Here is a 26,927-nt window from a genome sequence, read left to right as displayed (position 1 = left end):
TTTCAGGGTATCGACCTAATTATATCGATTTCCGATTCACGTTAGACCAATCGATGCCAAATTTCGGTACTTTAAGGGACAGAGAGTGAGCGCAGCCCCAAAATAAGTTTTAAAAACACACATTTACTGTCCCAAGCGTCTAACATGGAGGCTCCAACACTGACAGGAGCACCAACCCGCGGATATAAAGAGACGCTACGGATTCTTTTTAGCAGTCTGCACAGTGGCTAGCAGCTAGTTAGCATGGCTAGTATCGTTAGCATAGCCGTGCTGTGTATAGCCCATAGACTGTATAAAAATGAGGTGTAGCGGCGGTGTTGCTCGTTTACCAGCAGTGTGCTGGGCAGGTGACAGGTGTGTTTACAGTGTTTGTGTGCTCTGAAAGACATCACAATGCGGATATGAAGTCACACAGCTGACGGACTGTTAGCTGAACATGCTAATCCTACTAAACATAAGGATAACAAAGTAGTATTACTTTGTTATAACAGAGAGAGTGAAGTACCGAAAAAAGGTAGTGTTGGGTACCGGAATCTGTTCAAATATGAACGGTACCCAACCCTAAGCAGAGCAAATATACACTTTTAGTTAACTATGGTGGTTGGTGGTTGGGTAGAGATAAGCAGAGGGGGGATGGAAGAGAAGCAGCACTACAAACCAAACACACTGTCAGGAATAAACTGAGGTAACGTTTCTCACTGCTTGTAGAATTTCTGGATTATCATGTATTTCTAGAGTTGGATTACAGACTTTTGGAAAAATTACTAGGGAAGTTGAGGGAGAATAAAGGGAATTCTGCAGTAGAGCCACCTTGTAGGAAAATATCAGAATAATTATTTTCATGTAATGAAATTTAGACTGGTCGCCCCTTTATGATGTTTCTCTATCAACAAACCAGCAAAGAACTGTGCTGAAACCCATGAAAGCACAAATAACTGTCCTGGAAAATCTGTTGAATTTGGGAGATTAGTCTTTATTTACTATCCTTGCATAAAAAGTGAGCTTACTGACACAAAGCTGAAAATAGATTGCAGCTGATTTGATAAAGGTTTCTCTGAAAAGCCAGAGGCAACAACAGGCAAACCTTGTTTTGGTTTTAATGTGGGTATAACAGTATTCCTCAGTGCTTTATAGGACTTTTCAAAATCCATCATTGATGCCACTGAATATAGAAACACAGCTGTAAGGCTTCATTATTTAACTGCTGCCTGTTGGGGAATATACGTTGTGAGTTCACCGATTTTGTATTTTTAACTGCCAACACATCACAAAGTAGATGTCATCAACCAGATATAGGTACAGGAGAAGTCATATGTACAGTTGACGCCTACCAGTAGGAGCCTCCGATTGTTGATTCCGTATTGACATTTCTATAAGGAGATATATGTATCACTACATTCACCCTCCAACCCCATAATAACGCCTTTTCACCTCATCTTCATCGCTGCTCGCTGCATTATTCTGTCCTGTTTTGTCTGGACTCGGAGCGCTGTGTGTTCTTTGGCTGCTAATCCCTTTAATGCCAGGTTTCACCCCACATTACTCAAACCTGCTGCTCACACACACACACACACACACACACACACACACATCACACGCTCTTATGTAATTTGGATCTTCATTGTGTGTGTGTTTGCGAGAAAGAGTGTTAGACCCTTCTCTGAAATGGGTTATTTTTCCTGCCAGTAGCAGCTTAAGTGTCTCAATGAATACTTTAAGGGTTATTAGCTGAGAAATGTACTACAGTAGCAGCTATCAGCGGACGGTCCACCTGCAGTAATTGTATGAAGTTTCCTCCTGAACTGTGGTGTCATTGTGTCATCTCTTAACTCTTGAGTCATTGTAAGGACGTTCGAGGACAGTTGCGGGTGTTCGTTCATGTTAAGTCAATTTACAAAGTGTGATTTTTTTTTTTTTTTTATGCGTTTTCATGCAGTACTGTTTGTGGTGTGCTCATGTTGCCAGCAGAGTTTTGTAAAAATGCACTACCAGTCATTGTACAAATCAATACATTTGAACATTTCTGCACTATTTTAAGAGCAGAAAAACATGAATTTGACCCGATGAGCTTCAAATAGTCGTGCTTGGACAGATTGATCTGAACGTCAGATTTAAGAATTTTAATTTGCTTGCTGTCTGAACATAGTTGGAAAAAAAACAAGAAATCCTCATCAGTCCAACCACCTTCTAAACATTTATTAGTCTTTGCTCTCCCTCCGCCTGTGACGTTTTGAGACAGCGTGAATGCTGAAGCGGTGGATCTAGACCTTTCCAGCTCTGTGTCTCTGGCTGACTCTCTCCCTCCTTCTCTCCCTCTGGCTCTCCCCCAGTGTGCATGAGCTGAGTACAGAGCGAGGACTAAGGACTTGCTGCTGTCAGCCCAAATGCTCCAATAGCACCTCTCTCTCTTAGAGGCCAAAGTGGCCACTCATCATTCCTCCCTGCCTCTCTGACTGACTCACTCAGTAGCTCTCTGTCATTCTCCATAGTCAGGGTGTGACTATGGAAAACCACTGCCAGGGCTTACTGGTAAAGTCTGTGTGCACTCTACACTATCAAACTACAGCTCAGCCAAAAGCCTTTACAATTCAACAATTCAATAGGCCTCTTTTTTCATCGCTGGGACATGCCAGGCCTCTTTTATTAACTTTAGAGATTGCATTTCCGCAGAAACACAGCAGATGTGACAGCAATTCGTCTTCCTGTGAGAAAGAGACAGTTTGCAGCAAAACACAGGAATTAAACCAGAAACAAAAAAATATAGACATACATAGTACTTCCCGTATCATAATCAAAAAGAAAAAGACTGGGTAGTGCTGTAGAACAAGCCATTATATTGCAGTATTTAGGTAAGAAACCCTCATGTCATGCTTTTGGCTTCTTAACTTGACAGCCTTTTTATCCGGGCTGTTTGGCTTTATTTTGTGCGATTTCATAATTTGGTGATACTTGCAAAAGTAGATTAAATGTATGACTTTTAGTACAAAGTAGGCTTTCATTTAATATATTACATGTACCACTAGATGGGCTTGCTAATCGATGCATAAATTACGTCATGCATTCACGTAGCATAAATACTATTGTTGAGTGTTTGTTGCCTCGCAAAGCCAGACTTCATCTTAAGAGCTCAGTCTTTGCTACAAGATTAAAGTCTCAAAAGCTGAGAATCACTGGAGGCTGGTGGTTAGATATGTGCTGAACCAGGAGGTAGTAGTAGTAGTAGAAGAAGAAGAAGGTGGTGAGTGTTTTTTAGCTGACGCCTGTTGAAACCCCCTGAACTCCTTCAACAACAAAACTAAGTTGTTGATGTTGCAAATTTAATTTAAAGCATGCTGCTGCAGCTTTTTGATGCTGCACGACCTGTTTCTCACCTCGGCTTTATTTAGAAATTGACTTCACTAATAGTTTGGAAGAAGTCCAATATTTCCAGAAGCAAAGACCAATGATAGCGCAATAAGTAGTGTTTTTGTTCACTTAAGTGCTCGACAGTTGATTCCTTCACTCGGACATCAACATGAACTGTTCTGCCAGCCAATATTTAGGTCACGTAGATAAAAGTAATCAGAGTATGCAGTTATTTGCAAGTATTTAGTAAATAATTCACTCACATTGGGGATAGCGTCACACCTGCCAACATCTATTCATCTGACTTGAAATTATCTTTTTATTTTATTCAAACACACATCACAACAAAAATGGATGAACCCTAGATTTATATTAGCCCCTGCCAGAGGCAACAGCAGTGACTGTAGTTCATGAACGGCTTCTTCTTCTATTCTGATACCTTTTTATAACTGAGGTTGAAGCTTTAGACTGCATTGCACAGATCAGAAATGCCAATATCATATTGCCCTAATGACTTATAGCACTAGACTAACTTTGGACACCATACATAATAATGTGTAGCCCTAGTAGCCCTCCAATTCCAATGATGGTGTCCAGGGCTGCTATAATACTTATTTGGTGTTTGTTATTTTGCCTTTTTAAATTTACTTACTCATTGACTTCCTTCTTATTTCCCCTTTTTCAATAATTTAATAATTTAATTCCTTAATCTTACTTCTTGCTTCTGTTTTTTTTCTTTCTGTCGTAGATTCACATCCTCATATATACACACACACACACACAAATACACACATGTCGCTGCAGTAACTGGCGGGCGTTATTATAATAATTGTTTTTACTACTATTAATATATCTGGTGATTTTTGTATTATTGTAATTGTTTTGTTTTTGTTTTTATTTAAGGGTTTGTTGGCTCTTGTTGTGTTTTCTCACTTTATGTCTCTACCACTGTTTTGTGTTAATGGACTTTGCACCAATTAAAAAAACAAACACAAAGTAATGTCAAGATAAATTGATGAAAGTGATGTCAGCTGCTCATGAAAGGCTGAATTTCACTTTCACAACAGAGGCATTATGACATGAGCCCAACTCCAAGAGGCAGTCCATTCACTGGCAGTGTTTAGTCTACAGAAACATCACATGGGGAATATCAAGCCTTTTTCCTTTTTCTTTTTCTTTTTTTTTTCTGGATAAAAAGCAAAATTTTCAAGGTGTTTGAAGTCTGTTACACTGAGAAAGATTGCCCAGCTGTAGGACTTTTATGGCCCACTGAGAAGTCATGTGACACTAATTCACCCCAGCACACCAAGTCTGTTAGGACAAGTCAAATCCCCTGCATTGTGCTCACCCGTATACCTGTTGTTTCTTGGCCGGCCGTCTCTAAGCCGCCGGAGGCTCTGTGAGTGTATGTTGTGTTTTCTGTCCGCCGAGGCTCTAAGCCATCTTGAGGCAGCCTTTCAATGAGAAATGACAAGATAAGACCCTGATGCACAGGGTCTCCTGACTATCACGCAGAGGGCTGGCATACAAACCTACAGGGCAGACGAAAAAAATCTTGATTCAGTTGGAAACTGCCCACTAAAGCGACAAGTGGAAGTGTCAGAGCTGCTTTTGCACTTTTTTTTATGAAAAGACCAAAAACCCTTGACAGCTTTGACCACTTCAGTGATCCTGACAAACATTTGTATAACCAGAAAAATATGTTACTGGTAATCCCTGTCATCTGTGACTTTGGGACAGTGTGTGCGGACATCTACATCATCCCTGTCACCTCACTTATGTGAAGCAGAAGTACTTATAAAACTAGATTATTCTAAAGAGAAACATATTTGTGTGTTGGCCAGTAAAAAATAAAGACATGTTGAAAAGTTGAGGCTAAAAGTTCTATTGTATAATCCAGTCTCTGGCTATAGAGGGCTTGTGGTGTAGGAGCAGGGAAATCACTGGGCCACATGCTAATCTCTGTTGATGGTTTATGTAACTCCTAGTGTCACATGATCACACGTCACCACCCGCCCAGCTACCGTCCCTACTCAGTCATTCACTCACTAGTCAGCCATTCAAACACAAATGGATGACAGAGGAAAAATGAGCACACACATACACAGTCATCCCAACCTGCTATGCTACCTTTGATTCCCCGTGCAGGTGCTCTCACTAATGCATCTATAGGGGGCCGACTCAGATCTCTCCACCTGATTTTTATAAGGAACGAGGGGTGTTAGTTACACTAAACAAAAGAAGCTCGGGACACACTGCTCTGTCACTTTGGAGTATTTATGTTCCTCCTGACGGACGGCTCCATGAGAGTACGCGGAGTACGAGTACAGGGCCATGACGAGATGGCAATGAAGCTTTTGTTCTGGGAGCTGGAGCAGCATCTCAAAAGGTAAAATAAAGACAGGGAATCCCCAGGGAGTCAGTTCACCGTGGCACTGCCTGGGCCAATCACTACTGTAGCTGCACACAAAAGGCTGTATGGCTGTATTGTCTCCCTCTCTGAACTTCCTATTCAGTCATTCACGGCTTCAGGGGTTGTGTTAACAACTTAAACAGGCACTGTACTAAGAACTGGTTTGAGTGGTACTCTTCAGGATTTGTTTTTTTAATGTCTATAGTTGATAAGTTGGGAGGTATATTCAGGTGTTATAACAGTAAGTGGCACATATATACTATACATATCTGTCACCTCCATGGCACCGTGAGTAATTAAACCCACAGCATGTTTATTTTCTTGACATATTTGGCTAATTTGTAGCAGCTCTGTTGCCGTCATGTTAGTCAATCTGGTCTCACATGAAGTCACCCTCTGCTCTGCAACAGTATAGTGACACATAAAGTACACAAGTAAGACTTGCTCTCCTTTTATTATTGTTTTCAAACTGATTTCTACAGCACTCATGATTTAGGTAGTGTTTACCTTTCTTGTAAGGGGTTTACTGGTACCAGTTTGTTTGTTGTTCTTTGTGAAATGCTTGTTTTTGTTGTCACTATCAGAGATGTTGATTCAACTCTGGTCATTTTTGAGACCTTAGTCATGGTGTTGTAATATTTGACCCCTTCATGCATGTAAGCTTGTTTAATTTAAAGATAACTCTTGATTATATGTAGTAAGAAATGGATGTATATGTTTGGAAATTAATATATTTTGTACAGATTGTACAGATGAATATTGTTTTCGGAAACAAGCGTGTACTCGTTTGTATTTAAAATGCCCCAAACTACTAATTAGTGTTGAATTTGTGTTCAAGCAGGCCTCTGTAAGAGGACTTCAAGCTTTGGGCTGCAAACAGTGTGGGCTGTTTTGCATTTTGAGTCACTTCTCGTAAGTTGCATCAGTAGGTCACTGGGCTGTAGCTGTTATCCAGCAAAACAGCAAGGCTGTCAGTTGGCTGACCCACATATAACACAGTCTGCAATTATTACAGTTAAACACTCAAGTGTTTGCTAATAAATCAAGTACATGCACTTAGAAAACAGCTTTTTTTTTGTGATGTTAGCATCCCCACAAAACATCACAGGAATGCTGTCACTGGTAAACTCCACTGGTGGAAAATAAATCCTACTAATCTCAACAAACAAACATAGATCCAGTTGTTTTCCTGTGTTGTGTAGCACTTAAACTCTAGATTTGTTCCTGAAAGAATGAAAATCTTGTCCTTGATCAGTGACTCATCAAAGTGTTTTTTCTTGGAACATTTTTCTCTCTTGGCTAGCTGCCACCATAACCAAGATATAGCCCCAATCAAACCTCTGTTTGCTTGTGTTTGAGTGTGACCGCATTAGATGCAGGTTTTATTCCTCAAGAGCTGTAAGTTGTACAGGCTATTTGGGTCTGGATAATTGGCTAAACCCTTTTCCATTCAAAGAAGAGACCGGAAAAGATAATCGTGGCTTAGAGCGTCTTATTAAGCAGGTCGGCCTCTTGTTGAGTGCTTAAGTGTTTGACTGGGATCGGAAATAAGCAGAAACTGACATCAGTAAATGTATTCAGGTGCTATGTTTGAGCTCTGTTCATGGTACCGGCGCTTAATCAGCTAAGACTCAGGTGTAGTGCAATCTGACTATGCAGATACCCAAATTAGCCTTAGCCGCTAGTTCAGAGGGAGGCACTGACTTTTGAATCAGTTTGACGGTACTTTACCTTTTACTCCTGATATTAGTGACATATCTGCCCCCTCACCTACTCTCCTCTCTCACTACTAAATACAGCATTTAGTGAAAAGAAATGGTACAATGTGGAAATTAAATGTATTTTTTAGGATCTGTAACATTGTTTAACACCATGTATATGTCTACAACGTTTTAGTTTAACACCTTTAATTATATTTTTCCAAACTACTGCCAATAAGCGTAAGACATATTAATGAAAGTTTGATCTCTCTCAGGTCGCCACTTGTTATTCAGGCCCTTAATACAACAGCTACCAGTCAGTAGTACTGGGTATCTAGTGCTAGAGTGTATTTTAACATGGACTAAAGCATCAGTCTTGGATGAGTCAGAGTGTCTTATGTGGACCTTACCATACCTTTGACTTTGTCTTCATGTTTGTTTGATGCCACACCTGCTCTTATTTTAAGTTAGGAGTGTAACCATTGGCTTGTGGTCAGTACATGAAAGCTTTACTAGATCTTGAACTTGGCGGACCTTCTTTTCATTGATAAATATAGGAGAAAAGAAACAGAAAGCCGAATTACTAATTTTGTTTCTTGAATGCAGAAGACTGTATAGTGTGTGTGTGTGTGTGTGGGTGTGAGTGATGTGAGGCAGGAATGTGGAGTGTGTGTACACATGATTTTTAGGGTTGTGGGTGTATGTGGAATGTGTGAGAGCGGCCTTTCAGAGTGTGTAGGAGTTGTGTGTGTCGTTTAAAGGGGTGAATTTCTGAGTAGAGGAGTTGTTTTTAGGTGTGTCTGCATGATTGTTCAGCACAAAGATACTCCCCTTGTCAAGTGTTGTAAAGGCATTTTTGAGTGTGTGGTAATGTCGTTAGGTTGACCTCTTTGATCTCCCTTGTCAACTGAATGTCTTATACTATCTTGCAAACTTGATTCTCGTGTGTTTTAAATCTCATAAGGACTTGGTGAAAAGTTTTAATCAAATCAGTGACAGGCCGAGGCATGAGAGGAACACTGCTTAAGAATAGTAACAGGATGATTGTATTGTAGAGTAAGATGGTGCAGAGCCTTTGTATCATTCTTTCAAAAATGTGTATGAAAAGTTCATGGAAAAAATTCATGGTAACAAATGAGACCATACTGACAAAACCTCCCCACTATTTATTGAATTTTACAGAGGTTAAACCAGTTGGGTTGAGAAAACATCTTTTTAGTATATTCTGAGGATTTAGGCTTGTGATAATCTACTGTGCAAGTTTTTCAAGGTGTCACCCTTTGCATTTAGAGTTGCAGTTTCTAGCTTCACAGTTGACAGCCATCTAGTTTCATATGTCAATTATTTGATCTAATAATTGTTTAAAGGATAGGTTCAAATTTTTTCAAGTGTGTCTTAAAACAACAGTCAGGAGCCCAAATGAACACTGAAACAGGTTTTTCATTCTGTAATAATTCCTCCTGTTCGTACTGGTCATTAGAAGATCCCTTCATGAATTATTTACAGTGTAATTGATGTGAGACAAAATCCATAGTCCTCGTTTTGAGCAAAAAGGTATTTATGTATTTAAGACAATATGAGGCTTCAGCAGTCTGATTTAGTTAAATAAAAATCTTCCTCATATACAGTCTTTTAGGTAAAAAAAAATCCTTTTTGTGTCTTGACAGACAGTGTTTTTTTTTTTTTGCTCAGCTGCAGTGGAAGGATCATAACAAAAAGAGGGAATTTGGCAATAAGAAGGCAGTAACTTGGCTTGATTTGACTAATGTGGACAAGCCTAATACTGGCTTCAAATAAACTTTGAGGGCTGTGGATTTTGTCCCCTATCACTTACATTGAAAGTGCATTATGAAGGGATCTCTTAATGGCCAGTTTTAACAGGAGGAATGATTACAGCAAGAAAAAAAACGTGTCAGTGTTCACTTAGGAGCCTGAATATTGCTTTAACTAAGATTTGAATCATTATGAACCTATCCTTTAGAGTTTCTGGGCTCCCTGATAATACAGTGTCTCAGCCACTATGTTCTGCAGTACTCTACAAGGCCACATGAGGGCAACATGTACATATATATGCATGATGGACCACATCCATGATGGATAACTGTCCAAAATTGATTTATCACCTGACCATAAATGAATGGCATGTTTCTATCTGATCGGAAAATGACTGTTATCTATCCTCTTGATAAATGCTGTCACTATTGATTGGAAAGATAGAACATTTGTCTTTTTTTGTGGTCAGAGGTGCATCCTGGAATGATTTATTGGATACTGTGTTTAGGTAATATTATGCCTCAGGACTTCATTTTTCTCAAAAGGAGACAATTAGCGTTAGTATGCGAAAATGCTGCATAAATGCAATTATACACATTCTGACACCTATAAAAATTGAGCATAAAATGACTTATTTGCCACCAAAACCGCTTATATTCACTTCTGGGTAACAAGACCGTGAGTAATAACGCATTAGATATTAACAGAGGGATTCCCCGCAAGTCCTCTGGGGCGACAAACGCTTTGCTTTCTTCTTAAAGAGATAAAAACAAGATCATGTTTGTGAGGTGAAGGAGGCAGAGTAAATTCCCGTGAATATAAAGCCCAAAAGCAGCACTGGCAGCTGACACATCACATTCAAACAGGAGCTGATTAATGTACACTGTCGCTGTAATTCAACAGTCCTAAATCTTTGCCCTTCCCCTGCCCTGTTTTTCAGCATTTGCAGCTCTTTCTTCTTCCTTTCCCATCCGGTTTTCCCCGGTTTCATCCACCTCCTTTCCGCTCTTGGAATATTTTATGGTAAAATCGTGTCAGCTGAGCGGCAGGTGGGGGCGTTCCTGCATAAATTATGCAAATAGCTTCCGTCTCGACCAATCAGGAGGCAGTCCCTCGGCGTGTCACTGGATAAATTATGCCGGTTTGTCCCCGAGCTGCAGATCTTTTTTTTCCCACTGTGTAGAGACGAGATGAGCTGACCTTGGATTGTATTTGTGCCGCTGCTGCCGGTGCACGAACGTTAACGGACAACAAAAAATACCGAAACAGAGCTTGTTGGATGTGTCTGGCGGAGCTGGTCTACTCAGTCGGGACACGGGGCTGTTTGCTAAACGGACTGTAAAAACATGAACAGCATGAATACGCCGTGCTACACCGTGGCTATGGATCTAGGCGTCTGCCAGCTGAGAAATTTCTCCATATCCTTTCTGTCGTCGTTGTTGAGCGCAGAAAGCTCGCACGTAAAGCTTGACAATAGGTAAATAATGTCTTTTACATAATATAGTCACAGGTGAATGTACTGTCCTTTTTTAAACGTGTATTCAGGGCTCAGCTGCCTTCACCTGCACCCAGTAATGTAATGGTGGTGCTCAGTCGATGGATGCTTCAGAGGCAGCACTGCAATAAAACGCTTTCCAGGAAAAAAAAAAAAAGGCATGAGCAATGGTTTCACAATGAAAACAGGCCGTTGATTTTTATAGAAATTTCCAGAAGCTTCCCTGTAACAACCCACATTTCTATAAAGAGAGAAAGGCTGCTTTCTCCGCGGTGCTCTGGCTGGCTGTGTGTCTCATTTATTCATTTATTCATTTATTTATTTATTATAAGCAGAGATTGGTTTCGAACATGTTTTATTAATTTTCTCTTTTTCTTTCTCTTTTGCAGTTCGTCAGGAGCCAGCGTTGTGGCCATAGACAACAAGATTGAACAAGCAATGGTGAGTTTTTACAACAACAAAAAATATCAGTGGCTTTGATGAGGATTACAGGAAACGTACGTGTAACCTTGGTGACCTTTTTGCTATGAGGCAGTTGGTTTATTGCATTATCCGTTAACATTGCTCTTTGTTGATCTTCTTGCGGCACTTGAACAACAGACTTGTATTCATTTAACGTTAAATCACTCGGAACAAAATGGAAGTAGCTTTTGTGTTACTGTGGTTTAAATGAATCATACACATGTACTAAAGCACTAAATAGCACCGAATATGCTAAAGCAAATATAACGTCAGCGTCTTTCACAGAATAACCGTTACTACTCTGTAGGCAGCTTGAGACAACAACATGAACGTTTTAAGTGTCGTTTATGCCTATTTTTTAAACATGAAACGATAAATGTAAAAACATAAAACAATAAATGTCAGATTGTTGGTCGTATTCAACTTGCTTTCGGTATTCGGAGCTTTTATTTTCCCACAGAAAACCAGACGAGTTTCATTTTCAGTTTGAGTTCAGTTGTCGCTGTTGTCAGCGCTGTTGCTAGGCAAACTGGAAGGCTCTCACGGCTTGTTATAAATATCTCGGCCTCTGATTGGCTGACACTTTAATGTGGGCAGGATTAATGACGTAGCACCCTGGGAATATACCTTCGTTTTCTGCTTTTTATATCTGATTATTGCATTATCAATAAATTTAATTTGACACTATCAGCCTCACTTTTAAAGATCTGTTTCACTTTTGTCACTCAATATGTGTGTTCAGTATGTAATATCTTTGGTTTACAATCACTTTGCACATATTTATAGTTCTTTTTTATTTTTAGTATATCCAGATTGCAGGTTTTTGTTTCGCACCTCATTCAGAGTGATACCAATATAGATGCTAGCATCATTCATATAATAAATCAGGGTATCTGCAGGTCTCCAAAAACATAATTCAGACCTTAGAGGGTGTTAAAAAGTCTTGAATTTCACTTACAAAAGTCTTTAATATTTTTTCCTTCCTGCTGTGGGCAGGGATGTTAGTTATGAAATCTTTTTGTATCTGATTGCAGGCATTATACACATTATAAACTAAAAGTGGGATTGTTTCGACAGTAGATTGTGCGTGCAGGAAGCTGTTTAATCTTTTTTTGTGCAGTATCAGTCAGCACCATCAGACCTGTGGCACACACTTTCACTACTGCTAGTTTAAGTTGTTTGAAAGCTTATCAAGTGTCAATTTTAACAATAACTTACCTGAATTAATCATTTTTCATTGATTAATCCATCCATCTATTGTATACTTCTTATTCAGGTCCAGGTTGCATTAATTGAATTAATTATATCATGAGAAATTATTCTTATATACTGCTGGGAAGCACTGAAAAAATTACACATAATGATAAATAATTCTAGGCCATATCGTCCCTACTGGTTTTCCATCATACTGTAGTATTTCTTGCCTGGTATTATGATATTAAATTGCATTTGATGAGGTATTTAACAGCTCTTTATGAACCCTGCAGATACCCTGTAAATAAAATTGTCTGTATTCTTATAAATCCCATTTTCCCTGCTGTATGACATGATGACTAGTTTCTGCCTCAATGACAAACTGTTTATATTGTCATTATTCTTAATTAACATTTGTTTGGACTTTGTTAAAGAGCAAACAATCTTTTGGGTTATGGGGTCACTTGATGTACAGTTCAGGACATTTTGTAGCATTTCTTGGTCTGTTGCTCAGTAAATCTGGGGCAGGGAAACTCAGGTAGATGTTTATTTGATGGATTCTAGTCCTAAACCGTGATCTCTGTCTGTCTCAGGACCTGGTGAAGAGTCACCTGATGTACGCCGTGCGCGAGGAGGTGGAGGTCCTGAAGGAGCAGATCAAGGAGCTGATCGAGCGTAACTCCCAGCTGGAGCAGGAGAACACCCTGCTGAAGACACTGGCCAGCCCAGAGCAGATGGCCCAGTTCCAGGCCCAGGTCCAGACCGGCTCCCCGCCCGCAGCCCCTACATCTGCCGCTCCAGGGCCCCCAAGCACCGCCACCCTCGCCCAGCCCGCCTCGCACAGCTCTGGCCCCTCGGCGTAGCCCAGTCTGCGCAAACACAAACTTGACTGACTTGACTGTTTTTGAGCTCTGCTACGGCAGCAGAGCTAAACCTTGCCTTCTACAGCAGGAGGTTTCGCTGTTAAGACAAGAATTTGCACATATTTATCTCTCAGAAGGATGCAGCTAGCGGGACGAGTGGGGCAGTGGAGGGTGACAATCTTGAGACGCTCTACGGGGGGTTGGTTTCAGAGGAGGAGGAATCATCGAACATTTGCCAAATAACCCTTGGACATATCAACTAGAATGTCTTATTAAGAAGGAACAAAACAAGCTTATCAGTGGCGATAATATACTTAATTATAGATTAAAAAAAAAAATCACTGTGCCTGTGTCTGGATTTTAAGTGATGTCGATTTTACTGATGATGGCGAAGGAAGAGTAGGAGGTGGAGGACTGTGTTGGTTGTTACCATTTTTTGCTGAATGATGTAATGTAAATAAACGCGGTTCTCTCTCAAGGCTAAAGTTACAGGCAGAGAGATTTGAGAGAGAGAGAGAGAGAAAGCGAGAAAAAACGCCTTCTCAGAGTGACAAATGAAGAATGTGAGCAATTATTATCATGACAAAGTCCCCATCTGGAATGGGGTGGGGTGGGGGGGGGAGTCAGGGGAAGGGTATTTTGAACAACACTTGGCAGCATTGATGACGTTACTTCAACTGTGGGTTGGTGGGATGAACAAAACGTGGTTTCTTATGGAAATGATAATATTATATTTTCAGTATTTCACTTTCAAGCTCCTCATTTTTGCCCGTGACAAAAGCTCATCGTTGCTGTTTTCTCAGCCCTGCAGTGGCATGTAATTTAAACCTTATTTGACAGGGTTGAGAGACATTTGGGCTAAGCTGCATTTTTTTTTTTTTTTTTTTTTTTTCCTAAAAAGTTTGGACAGAAGATGATGTATATTTCTGTATAGTGTAAGTAACATGTAAAATAGTGAGGAGGAGAGAAGAAAAACAACAGATGCTATCTAGGTCACACAGATTGAAGTGGGGAAGCGAGGAACGTGCTGGTCTTACTCAGTCTGTGTCGTCTATTTTTAATGCTGTATTTTCAGGATTGTGGATCGATGGGAGTTTAGGTTATTTAAGTGACAACACACAGCCAACAATGTTGTCCATATCCCCTACTGCTACAATAACTCTTACTGTAAAACCATTTTCACTTGGCTCCTTTTTTTTTTTTTTTTTTTCCTGACGTATTGCACCTTTTACGATTTTTTTTTTTTAAATTTTTGACAGTGAAGTACTTCTGGATGAACAATATCTTCAACCTTTAAGAAAAAAAAAAACAAAACAACAAAAAACAATACAAATACAAACAAACTCTGGAGATGTTTTTTCTTTTACATTCTGTGTATCAGTTGTATGCTCATGTTCTGTGCATGTTTTCCGCAAAGACCGGATGAGAAATTGTAACATACATACCACAAAATTGCACTTGACAGCCGCACTTCACAACTTTCAATAAACATGCTTAAGGAAGAATAACTTACCTGGTGACTATTGTTGTCCTTCTCATCCTTCCTGATTGGCTGGTGAGCTCAGTCCAGCGGGTGCGACCACGCGAATGTACACCAAGAGACCCGTGACTTTGGGAGTCGTGTTGCTCAGGGCGTTATTGAATCGAGGTTAATGATTGTCTGCTATGTTGATCTGCTTTGTTAGCAGTTAAAGGATATGTTCACAGTGTGTCTTATGAACCCTGAAAGAGGTTTTCCTCACTCTAATCATTCCTCCTGTTCATACCGGCTATTAAAAGATCCCCTTCAAATGTGCTTTCAATGTAAGTGATGGGAAACAAAATCCACAGTGTGTCCACACAGTCATTTAGTGCAAATATGCATTTTGAAGTTGATCTGAAGCTTATATGAGGCTTCAACAGTCTTGAGTTATTCACATCAAATGGATATCTGCCACATTTACAGTATTTTTAGCATAAAATTCCCCTTTTTGTGTTTCCTTAGACAGTGTTTCCCTGTTTGGCTGCAGTGGAAGTAGAAACGTACTTGATTTGGACAACTGAAGCTTCATATTAGCTCCAAGATAAACTTTTAAATACATTTTTGCACAGAAGGCTTGTGGATTTTTTAAATATTAGGAACACCTTTCAATATAATGCACACCACCACCACCCACTACGACCTCAACAATAAACATAAAGTAGAATAATAAACTTTATAACAACGTCAGCAAAAACTGAAAGCTATGTAAAAATAGAATTTATGGTAGACTGGGTGTGTTTGATTGCATTAGATTACACAGGTGTTCCTAATAAAGTGCTCGCTGAGTGTAACTGTAGATAGTTACTGTACTGATAGTAGGTGGGCAGCCTGATGATAAACATGGAGGCCAAAGCAGATAATTACTGTTAACAGTCTGGTTTGGTGTGAACATTAACAGTGTGAACTGCATGACCTCCCTGTTGAACCAGACACACAGAGATTGGTGAGGCTTTATTTCACAGTTTCTTGAATTCTTAATAATTTCCTGGGAAGGTTTCCAGACAGAAATGTGTATTTTGGCACCAATTACAAGTAAAATATGAAGAATGTTCAGTTATTACACTTTCAATGTGTAAAAATGTGCAGTAATTTGTCTACAGGTAAGCACACAATTCAAAATAGTATATGAAGAGTAAAGTCCCCAGTAATAAATGATTGATGAATACTAATTTGGATTTCAAGGAAATTCCCCTGGACATCAACTGCTTTTAAAACTAAACCTTTGAGTTAACTACAGTAACAGCACATTAGTTTGTTTCTATTTTCTCTATATTTAGCACCAAAACACGTTGTTCTTTCCGGGAAACTTAAGAGAAATGATCAGGAAACAATGAATCTGTGAAATAAAGATTTACAATGTAAAAACAAAAATCAGTATTTCAGTCGTTGTGGTCTCCCAGACTAAAGTGGACTTGTTTCTGGTGGCTGAGCTACACCTTAAAGAGGTTGAAACTGATTTTTTACAGTTTGTTTTTCTAAACACGGTTTAGTTCAATAATCCCAAACAGTACTGGACTTGGTTTGAGGGAAACCTCCACATCAAAAGTGTAAACCAGTGAATGGTCTAATCCTAATAAGCTAAAGTCATCAGCGTTACAGGAGGGTTGTAAGAGACTCTGGTTGTTAATAGATTATAATTCTCAATGCACGTTCATCAGATGGTGTTAAAAGTAATCTCTCTGGTGTGTCACCTTGTGCAAAGTGGGAGAGTTCCAGTTTGTTTTTCTGCGAGGTGGATGCTCAGTTTCTCACAGGTTGCTTTTAAATGCTATATTAACATATTTGAAAGGATCAAACAACATATGATCAGTTCATTTAGTGTTAAACTCTGCAGGAAACTAAAAACTTAATCAACGAACTGATACTTGTAAGGAATCAATTTTTTGTGCCATTCAAGCTGTCGAGGCCTTGAAATAATGTCTTGATATTTCTGCAGCTTCATCCCGACTAAACATGAGACACAAAGTGTAACTGATTTGTTTTATCCTGCAGACACTTTCTGTACATGTTAACATACATATGACAGACATCTGCCCATCATGTGTTTTTGGAGTCAAGTCACAACTCTGTTTTGATTGTACTATTCACAGTATATGTTTATATATTTTTAACAGCATCAATCAAAACAGCACAGAGAGAGTGTTTGTGTGTGTGTGTGTGTGTGTGTGTGTGAGATCAACACAGAGTCTACAAAACCCGGGCGCTTCCTAAATGCTCGACATTTATTTGAAAAAAGATTCTTCTCACACGACGCAGACGAACACAGGCAGATACAGTATGGCACATTGTCAGCAGACCTCACTGGCCGCACACTCTCACGTTAACAGTCTCACACACACACACACACACTCACACACACAGAGGTATGAGCCAAGTGAGTGATGAGACACACACACACACACACGTTCTCCAGCCGGCGTGGTTTTAGACTGTCCATAGAAAAGCTGTCAGCACCACAGACTGCAACACATGTAAACGCTGATCGAGGGGTCGCTGGAGGCAGAGGTCGGGGGGAAGCTTCTGTCTCCGAGGTCTGCTGGATCCGAAGCTTCGGTGTCAGTCTCTGGGCCTCTGGAGGGGGTCGGGGGGTGTGTGCAGGCGCGGGTTAGCCAGGCTCAGTGAGGGCATGAGGAGGGGAACGGGAGCCTAGAGGCTCCTTCTGGATCACATCCCCATACGGATGCTCTGAATGATCTGAAATATAGCTGAGAGGACACAGACCGACATGTCAAACCACGCTGGCTTGTTTCATGTTTGTTTGCTTTTCATAAACGACCAATTTCACAGCAAAAATACAGAAACAAAGCTGTCAAAACACAACATACAGTAAATATTCTCATTGTGGTGTGAAACAGAGTGATGACAACTGAGGAACATAGAGTTTAATGATGTTTAAAGGTGCAGTGTGTCGAATTTAGTGGCATCTAGCAGAACAGACTCGGCAGAAATGGAATATAATATTTTATTTTTAATAGTATGTTTTAATTAGTGTATAATCACCTGAAAATAAGAATTGTTGTGTTTTCGTTACCTTGGAATGAGCCCTTTATATCTACATAGGGAGTGGGTCCTCTTCCACAGAGGCCGCCATGTTGCACCACCATGTTTCTACAGTAGCCCAGCATGAACAAACCAAACACTGGCTCTAGAGCGCTTTTTGCGTTTTTCGTGAGTATCGCATCCACCGTAGGTTCTCCTACATACTTGGAAGGAAAGGTGTATTCATTTGGTTGCAATCTGCAACCTCACTGCTATACGCCACTAAATCCTACACACTGGTCCTTTAAAGCGAGTTAGTTTGGGAAATACGCTTGTTCGCTTTCTCATGGAAAGTTAGGTTAGAAGATTGATACGACTCTCATGCTCAGCACAAAGACTGAAAGGGGGGGAAACTAGATTGTTAACACATTATATCTTGTTCTCCAAAGTGTAAAGCAACAATTTTTTTATGGGGGGTTTATGTATTGGACTATTTTTTTGGCTCTGAGCAGTTGCCAGGCAACCAGTGGAGACTCCAGGAAGTTACTGCTCACCACCGAGAATCAGTCTGTCACGTAGCCCCCATAAAATGCAAAATTGTCATTTTTACACTTCCGTTTTTTTTTTTTTTTATAGATCAAAGATATAATGGGTTCATTTGGGGAATTTAGAGGAGTTAATAGACACATTTTGTTACCTTTGGCATAACCAGGCTAGCTGTTTCCAGTCTTTATGCTACAATAAGCCTAGCTTAGCATAAGCAGTAAACTGAAGACAGACAGACATAAGAGTGGTGTCGATCTTTTCATGTAATTGTCTGACAGAAAGCGAATAAGCGTTTTTCCCCAAATTATGAACTTTAACAAAGAAGATTTGATGCATATTTTGCAACTAATTGTTGGATGTGGATGCACTGAAGAGTTGACATCAAGGTCAAAGAGTTCATCACAAGGTTGAAATTCTCTTTACATTTAATATACAGTATTTAATTCTGTTTTATGTCCTTTAAATTAGGAGTTTGCTGTTGTAGCTATATTATTATAAAGTGTGGAAAGTTTTGAAACTATCACAATATGCATGTGTGCACTTTTATTATGTACTCAAAAAAAACTGACTACTTATTATTAATGAGCTTTGAGATTCAGCCTCAACAGCTGGAAAAGTAGAAAATTTGCCCATTTTTTTTCTTACATGTGACTTTTGCTTCACTCCTGAATGTGTGCGTGTGTGTGTGGTGATCTGTGTGTAGGTCAAGTTTTCTTCACCCCGAGCTGCGGCTCACAGGCTCTCGAGGGATCGCTGTACAAGGAACGTACCTGATCCACACACAACAAATACAAAGAGGGCGAGTAGCCAGGGGCCCACAGGATACTTCTCCTCTTGTGGTCGCTATGGGAAAGAAACACACACACACACACACACACACACACACACACACACACACACATAGAGTACATTAGCGTTACAGCTGCAATAGAAAAGTGACAGATGCTGCAAAGCAAAGCTAAAACTGCTTGAGCGTGGGTAGCTTTACAAAGAGGTTTCCAATTTCCACGGCTGCTCGGGTTGTTTTTTGCTGCTGTTTTTTTTGCTGTGTCACTCTTTCTCCCTAAACCCGCCACCGCCAGTTATCTTCAGAAGTAACGAGACGCGATGATACTCATCAAAATGTCCACAATAACAGCTCTGTGGCTGCACTAAAGAACAACAAGAGGTGTCTAATTATAAACTGAATAGTGCAGAGTTAGCAGATTTTCACACTGTGGGTCATGTGGAAAAGATGAGTGGTAAAGCACGAGGCGTCAGTCTAGGATTTAGGGAGAACCCATCAGTCCCACAGGATGACATCATTTGCTTGGACAGGAAACATGTTTGTCTGCTGGTGATGAGGGACGCTGTTACAGTCACTGATGCTGAGTGGTTGTTTTCTTCAAGCGTTAGCAGTGTCTGTAACCTGAGCAGCTTGATATTAGACCTTTAAGCTACTATTTAGTCTCCATTTAGTGACAAGAGGGCTGTGCAATGTTACTGTACACCACAACCCACATGAGAAAAATGGTGATTGTACTGTTTGTGGTGACATATTGTAGTAAAACGCCCATGAGAGAGTTCAAGAGTCTCCAGAAAAATTTGGTTCAATATCATTTCTTAATGCACTAGAATTAATCTAAATGACAGGAAACACTACTCTATGGCCATAAATCTCATTCACACTAAAGCTGCAACAATTAGTCGATTATTTGCCAACTATTTTGATAATTGATTGATCGTTTTCAGTCATTTTTTTAAAGAAAAAAGTCCAAATTCTCTGATTCCAGCAACTTAAATGTGAATATTTTCTGGTTTCTTTAGTCTTCTGTGATAGTAAACTGAGTACTTTGAGTTGAGAACAAACCACATTTGAAGACGTCACCTCGGGCTTTGGGAACCAGTGATTCCCATGTTTTCTGGTATTTTATAGGTCACTACTTTTGTTTGTATAACCAAATCCAAGCAGACAGAAATAAGCTAATTTTGAGCTGTATTAACATCTTACGCCAAGGTAGACATATGTGATTATGTGTACAGCATATAACAATGATTTAGTGTGTAGTTACCATTTAATGACTGAACCCATTGCAAAAAAAGTTATATGTGAGTGTTTGAAAGAAACTAAAAATCAAATATACATATACTTTACAGGAACAACACTCTCTGTCCTCTGATGAAATATGGCAGAGGATGAGGTGGAAAAACTTAAAAGCGCATTCATTCATAAAAGATTCAGAAGGAAGAAAGATGGCTCATATTCTTCCTCATAATGGAGAGATTTAATGGGAAAATTATTCACTGTTCTGGAGCTTTTGATTGCAGGTGGAGTTTCTGTGGTTGCAGATGTTCAAATTCACATTTTTCACATCTTGTCCATGATGTCTTAAAAGTTGAGATTGAAAGTTTCTTGACCTTTGAAACAGGAGTTTCAACAGCTGCTAAATGGACCACATGGTAAATTTGTTTTATCAACTAAAGTCAAGAATTAACTCTCAATCTCAACTTTTAAGCTTTTAAACCAGCGTGGACAAACAGTCCTTGAAGAAAAACGGGAATTTGAACCAACCAACCAATAATCCAAATATATGTAGTGGTATAAAACAGAGAAAAGCAGAAAATCATCACATTTGAGAAGCTACATACAATCAATGTTTTGGTATATTCACTTTTCAGTTTGGTTTTTATTTGATTCACTAATCAGCAGCAGTTTCAGTTACTTTCCAGCAGTGGTGGAAGAAGTATCCAGATCCTTTACTCAAGTAAAAGTACCAATACAGCAATGTAAAAATACTCCATTACAACTAAAAGTCCTGAATGAAAAAGAACTCAAGTATTAGCAGCTTGATGTAGTTAAAGTATTGCAGTAAAAGTAGTGGTTTGGTCCCTCTGACTGATATATTATTATATATGACATAATTAGATTATTAATACTGAAGCATCAGTGTTAGAGCAGCATGTTACTGTTGTAGCTGCTGGAGGTGGAGCTAGTTTCAACTACTTTATCTACAGTTAGCTAGTTTAGTCCAGTGGTTTAGTCCAGTGGTTCCCAACCTAGGGGTCGGGCCCCTCTGAAGGGTCACCTGATAAATCTGAGGGGTCGTGAGATGATTAATGGGAGAGGAAAGAAGAAAAAATAAAGTTGTGATACATAAATCTGTTTTCAGTTTTTGGACTTTTTCTCTAATCTTTGATTTTTGGTGAAATATTGTATCATTTGAACATTTATTGAGATGAAACCAAGTGAGAAGTTTAGAGGAAAAATCACTATTTGGTGGAGTTTTTAACAACTCATAGACATCTGAAATGTGACCCAGACTACACACTGCTTTATGTAAGATGTCAAAAGCCAAAAAGGTTGGAAACCACTGATTTCATCTTTAACAATGTGTTGTATTTTAAAAGCTTGTTCTATTATCCATTGTGTCAAATCTTCATCTGAAAAGTAACTAAAGCTGTCAAATAAACATAATGGAGTAGAAAGTACAATATTTCTCTGAAATGTCATAGCATCAAATGGAAATACTCAAGTACAAGTAGAAGTACCTCAAAATTGTGCTTAAGTACAGAACTTGACCTTCCAGTCTGTATACTGGGATTAAAGTAAGAAAAGATTTGTGAGCTTGAAAAGTTGCTCAGAATGAAATGTGTACAATATATTAAATTAAGTATTATATGGATTTAAAACTGCTCTCTGGCTGAAATCAGACATGGAACTTTAACCTCTGTGTATAATATAATAAAAAAAACTTTTTATTTTTGTCACCATCCTTGACCAACAAAGTAACGTTAAGTTACTGTGAGGAGGGCGGTAACGAGCAGAGAGAATCGAGACTGAATAAATCAAATTTTTTTTTATTCAAACAGCTCAGCTTAAACCTGGATCCTCCATCTCCCACCACACCTGGAGGGGGGACACATGTGAGATAACCGGGACACACTGAACGGTCATCACCATCATCATCATCACCACCACCACCACCACCACACCATCACCATCATCATCATCATGCTGAACGTCACCTATCTGGGCTAATGCCATGCTGTCAGCGGATGCTCACCAGCGTCTTGGCCACGTTTCCTCTCTGCGTGATGTTCTTGCTGTGTTTCTCGTTGGCCATGCGGATCCTCTGTTTAGCCACCATCTTTCCCGGCGTTTATAACGAGCCTGCTGCGCCTGTTGTTTGTTTTCTGATGCTGCAGGCTGACAACAGCAGCTCGCGCCCCCCCTGCGTCAAGCTCGCACAACTCCGCCGGAAGCAAACCGGAAACACGCCGATTCCGCTTTCAGAGTGCAAGAGTGAGACGTTAGTGGTGCGGTGTGTGTGGTCGAGAGGACGGACGGAAGCGCAGTTTGTATCTTTAAAGGTGTATCTATAGTTGCTTCATTATTCTGACGTGTTTCCGAGGAAACTTAAATGTAAAGTGTTTGTCAAAGCCTTAATTCTGAAGGTTGACACAGGAAGTCACGTGGTTAATGTTGATGCACTTCACACAGCGCCCCTTTCGCGTGGCCCGGGGCGCGCGCTCCTGTCATCAATTATGGATTTTAATCGATTTCATTTGAAAAAAAAAAGTGATTAAAAAAGACAGCATGACAAGTCTGTTCACTTCTTCTTCTTCTTCTTTCTCTTCTTCTTTCTCTTCTTCTTCTTCTTATCATTATATGTTTTACCAAGTAAATATAGCATATTATAATTATGGTTACATCTCTGGTTTCTATTCTATTTTTATTTTTTCTATTTGAGTCTATTTAGTTATTGAATACAATTCAGCCTTTATTTGTATTCATTTATTTTATCTATCTATCTATCTATCTATCCATCCATCCATCCATCCATCCATCCATCTAGTACATGTAGGAAGCATGTATGTAGCGGTGCAAGGCTGTGATGTAAGGAAGCAGATTTATTTGAATTCAATTAGTATAATAAAAAAAAACAACTTACTAAAGCTATGTACATAATTTACATTCTAATACTTTACATAAATGAATTATGCAAACACTTGTGTGCAATATGTTCTGAAGAGCAACTCCTTATTATTATTATTATTAATAATAAAAAGAGAAAAATGGGGACATGATGATACCAAAATTGAAACAGGAGATACAACTTTATGTTTTTTCTTTACATTTCATGGAACAATATAATAATTCAACTCTGTTATTTAATTATTTGTTGTTGCTGCTAGTTCCTCTCTCTTTTCTTTTTAAGAGACATTTGCATTGGGATCGGAGTGCTGTTGAATTATTCAGGAACTTTGTGAAAATGTTGCCTACTGTAGCTTATTTTTGTCTCAAACTTGAGAGCCTTGGCTGCCTTGTGTTTATTTATTTATTCATTTATTGGTCTGTTGTTATTTGGTATGGATTTGAATGGACTTTGTGATTTGTGTGTGGGTGTTCTGATCTGTTTTAATAATGTATGTCTTGACATATGGAAGATGATATATGACATGTCCATAAACAAATGAGAGTGAGAACACCAGAGATCAAAATATTGTAGTAGAAATACTAGATGCTGTCAGGCAAACACAGAAACAATCTAAATTATTATTGAAATATACACAGCAGTGTTGCTAGTTTATCAGGTTAGCTGAAATGAATACAGTCTAATACAACAGAGCTCCCATAAATACTATTTTCATGAAGGTTAAAATGTTCAGCACCAACTTGAATCAACACCTCTCAAAAACTGAACTTTTTTTTTTTAGGTCTGCTTTATTTTGAGCTAGTTAAACCTAATAAACTGGTAACTGAATGTATTTGCCATCATGTTTTACACCATTTTACACCACATGGAGAAGTTTCTAAGTAGGACATTGCTGCAATATTTTTAAATGAGACCAATTTTTTTGAATGAAGGGATTATTCCAAACCTATATTTCCAGTGAAATAGTTCCACACTACACTGCACACAGTCAGGGGCACTTTTCACCCTGAGTGACTCCTGCTCTATAGCTTTCAGTTCAATGAAAACAGGGTGACACCAACAGCCTGCTGACAGGATCTTTTAAGGTCAGTGTGATTTATTTCAAACATCAATTTCAAATAGGTCTCTGGCTGTATTATAGTAAGAAAAGCATTCAAAAAGGACCAATATAAAATCTGACCTCAGCCCAATATGGTGAAATGACAACCAAGCTTTACATAAGTGTAACATGCACATGTTACTGAATCAGTTACAGCTGACTTACATCATTGACTCAGTCTGTCAAGACGAGCTTGCCGGCTGCTCAGAGAGAAAGGAGGGCAGAGAGAGAGAGAGAGAGAGCAGAGGTTGCCTAGCAACTGCATCAAAGGGTTTGCTTGGGGAGGGACACACGAAGTCAAACAATGGAGAGAAGAAGAAGAGACGGCCCGACTACAGTCTAAGCAGCCGACTCATAATTAAGTGTGTTGCATTGCTTTTAAAGATTCTGTACGATGTCCCACATGCAGTTGACTGATCATTTGTATTGACAAACATATAAAAAAAATAATAAATGCAGCTTCATCGGCAGGAATCATGCTGGTGGGAGTGTGGTCAATGGATAACACAATAATGCCTTTTGGTTTGGACTATGGTAGTTTTTGTATTTTTCATATTGTAAATAGATCTCTTGTGCAGAACCAAACCAACAATGAATTGATCTACTTACAGGTGTCGTGTGTGTATCCAAACCTGCTCTTGAAAAACTTATGTTCATGATTAAGGATAAATACTCCTTTGAGAAGATGTGAAGATCTTTTATGGAAGTTTTAGAGGGGGAGAAATCTGTAGGAGCCTTGCCTTGAATATCTGCAAATGTTATAATTTGTGCACATTTGTCCAATGATTTGCTTATATTTTTGTCTATTTTTTTCACTGAAAAACTGTCTTGTTGTTTTGCCCTGTCAAAATGGAGTGTAGCTGGATGGTACTTTCAATTCAAACTGAAGTGTTAATACCTGTACTGTCACTTAAAGAGGTCGCAGTTTTGACATCAATGCTATGCCACTCTCAGTCCGCACTATGCTAACTGAGAAGTGGTATGTATTATTTTCCTGGTCATGGTTATTTTGGTTTGTAGACAATGCAGACGTAGCAGTATGCAATTATAAATGTTAGTCTTATGATTGTGAACATGCAGCTGTGCGCCATTCAAATATAAACTTTGTAAATGCCATTTTGTAAGTTTTATAGTAGACACGTGTTTCAAAGCGCTACAGGGTTTTCTTTGTGTTTATCTGCTAACTGGATTGATGACCCGCATGTGTGGAACAAACTGTATGTTACAGAACATTTCTATTTTTTATTGACTTGTACAGGGACACAACCACCATCTAGTCTTCATTAAAAGAACAACCAGTAGCTGTTTGTGGTTCAGATCCATAATTCAATCAGCGCAGCCACAGAACACAATACAGATCACACAGAAGGTAACGGATGTGCATCCAGTCAGATATAAGACTGCTGTAGCTCAGGAACGTCCGTTACATCTACAATTCAGCAATATAATTATAAAATAGTAAAGATTTAAACATACATTCATATAGACAACGGCATGACAAATTATAAATAAATGCATTCTAAAATATATTTGGCATAGGCAAAGAAATAAAAGTACAAGCATATTATGAAAAACATAAAATCAGTAGACCCTTTATGAATTGCCCTATCGATATCAGTGTGTCAGGTTTCAGTCTACGTTGTAAATTATTCCAGACAAATGGGGTGAAATATCTGAAGGCTGTCTTTCCAAGATTACTGCAGGAACATACAGTGTCAGCAAGTCCTGAGAACAGGTGTTAAAAGTATAATGTCTCAAAAATATAACGCCTTAGGCACAAGAGTGACAATAAATAAGGTGATAATTTTTTAAGTATTCCTTTATAGTTGAGCAGATAAAAGTGCTGATCTTGCCTGACAGAGATGGAGGGCCAGCCCATCTTCTGATCCAAGACACAATGATGGCTGCCATATGGGTTGTCAATAATAAATCTAAGAGCTGAGTGGTAGACATCCAGATGTTTAAGATTAGAGAAAAGAGCATGTCTATAAATAATGTTGCCACAATCCTTTTCAATGGGAAACAGGACCTGTTCCTGTACAAAAAACCAAGCTGCATCTTTAATTTGCAACTTCAGTTGTCTATGTGGGTTTTAAAAGTGAATTTGTCATCAATCCAGATGCATCCAGAAGTATTTATAATGAGGAACTTTCTCAATCGGTGTACCATTTAAAGTGCAGATCTGAAGACTAATGTCAATTTCCTTAGTTCTTGAGAAAGACATAAACTTTGTTTTATCTACATTTAAAACAAGTTTAAGGTTTAGAAGGACCTTACTGTAGGCTATTAAACGAGAGTTGCAGATTATCAATGGCTAACTGGATAGAGGTTGCTGAACTGTATAAAACAGTATCATCTGCATAAAAATGTAAATTACATCTATTGAGGGACATGCCGATGTTATTAATATAGATGGTGACTGATACTGGACCTAAGATGGAACCCTGTGGAATGCCCTTAGTCTGTACCTATATAGCCTATATATGTATATACATTAGCCTGTACTACTAGCTGCCTTACACTGAACTACTCTCTGGAGACTGAAAATGTGATCGCTGTTATTAATCTTTGGAGCTGTTTCTAAACAAACTAACGTGACCGTAATCTTCATGGAGAAGGA

General features: G+C 39.1%; 2 protein-coding genes across 5 annotated transcripts in view; one reads left to right on the top strand and one right to left on the bottom strand.

Moving 5' to 3' along the window:
• LOC137192490 (TSC22 domain family protein 1-like) overlaps window positions 1-14,757 on the top strand; it is a 37,806-nt gene extending 23,049 nt beyond the window's left edge. The window contains exons 1-3 of one of the 4 annotated variants that reach the window (XM_067603232.1): window positions 5,403-5,734; window positions 11,116-11,167; window positions 12,976-14,757. In XM_067603232.1, coding sequence (XP_067459333.1) covers window positions 5,625-5,734; window positions 11,116-11,167; window positions 12,976-13,245 — 432 coding nt within the window. In that variant the 5' untranslated portion in view covers window positions 5,403-5,624 and the 3' untranslated portion in view covers window positions 13,246-14,757. Of the gene's footprint in view, window positions 1-5,402; window positions 5,735-9,854; window positions 10,709-10,733; window positions 11,014-11,115; window positions 11,168-12,975 lie in introns of those variants that run through there. The other 3 variants (XM_067603231.1, XM_067603230.1, XM_067603229.1) reach the window with 3 other exon arrangements.
• Window positions 14,758-16,975: 2,218 nt separating this feature from the next.
• serp2 (stress-associated endoplasmic reticulum protein family member 2) lies at window positions 16,976-22,720 on the bottom strand. Its single transcript, XM_067602633.1, has 3 exons — window positions 22,336-22,720; window positions 19,063-19,135; window positions 16,976-17,472 (listed from the first exon to the last, which is right to left on the bottom strand). Exons 1-3 carry the CDS (start codon window positions 22,417-22,419, stop codon window positions 17,432-17,434), a joined length of 198 nt encoding a protein of 65 aa, XP_067458734.1. The 5' UTR covers window positions 22,420-22,720; the 3' UTR covers window positions 16,976-17,431.
• Window positions 22,721-26,927: the final 4,207 nt, after the last annotated feature.

This window comes from Thunnus thynnus, chromosome 11 (assembly GCF_963924715.1).
Source record: "Thunnus thynnus chromosome 11, fThuThy2.1, whole genome shotgun sequence".
In the NCBI taxonomy this organism is placed as follows: domain Eukaryota; kingdom Metazoa; phylum Chordata; class Actinopteri; order Scombriformes; family Scombridae; genus Thunnus; species Thunnus thynnus.
The sequence above is the reverse complement of the archived record's forward strand: the minus strand, read 5'-3'. Positions and strand labels throughout refer to the sequence as shown.

Excerpts from the sequence above, each read along its gene's own strand:
- serp2 (XM_067602633.1), bottom strand. The coding sequence starts at position 22,419 with ATGGTGGCTAAACAGAGGATCCGCATGGCCAACGAGAAACACAGCAAG. Across the intron at positions 19,136-22,335 it reads GAAACGTGGCCAAGACGCTG|CGACCACAAGAGGAGAAGTA; the intron begins GTGAGCATCCGC and ends TCTTTCCCATAG. Across the intron at positions 17,473-19,062 it reads ATTTGTTGTGTGTGGATCAG|CTATATTTCAGATCATTCAG; the intron begins GTACGTTCCTTG and ends GTGTCCTCTCAG.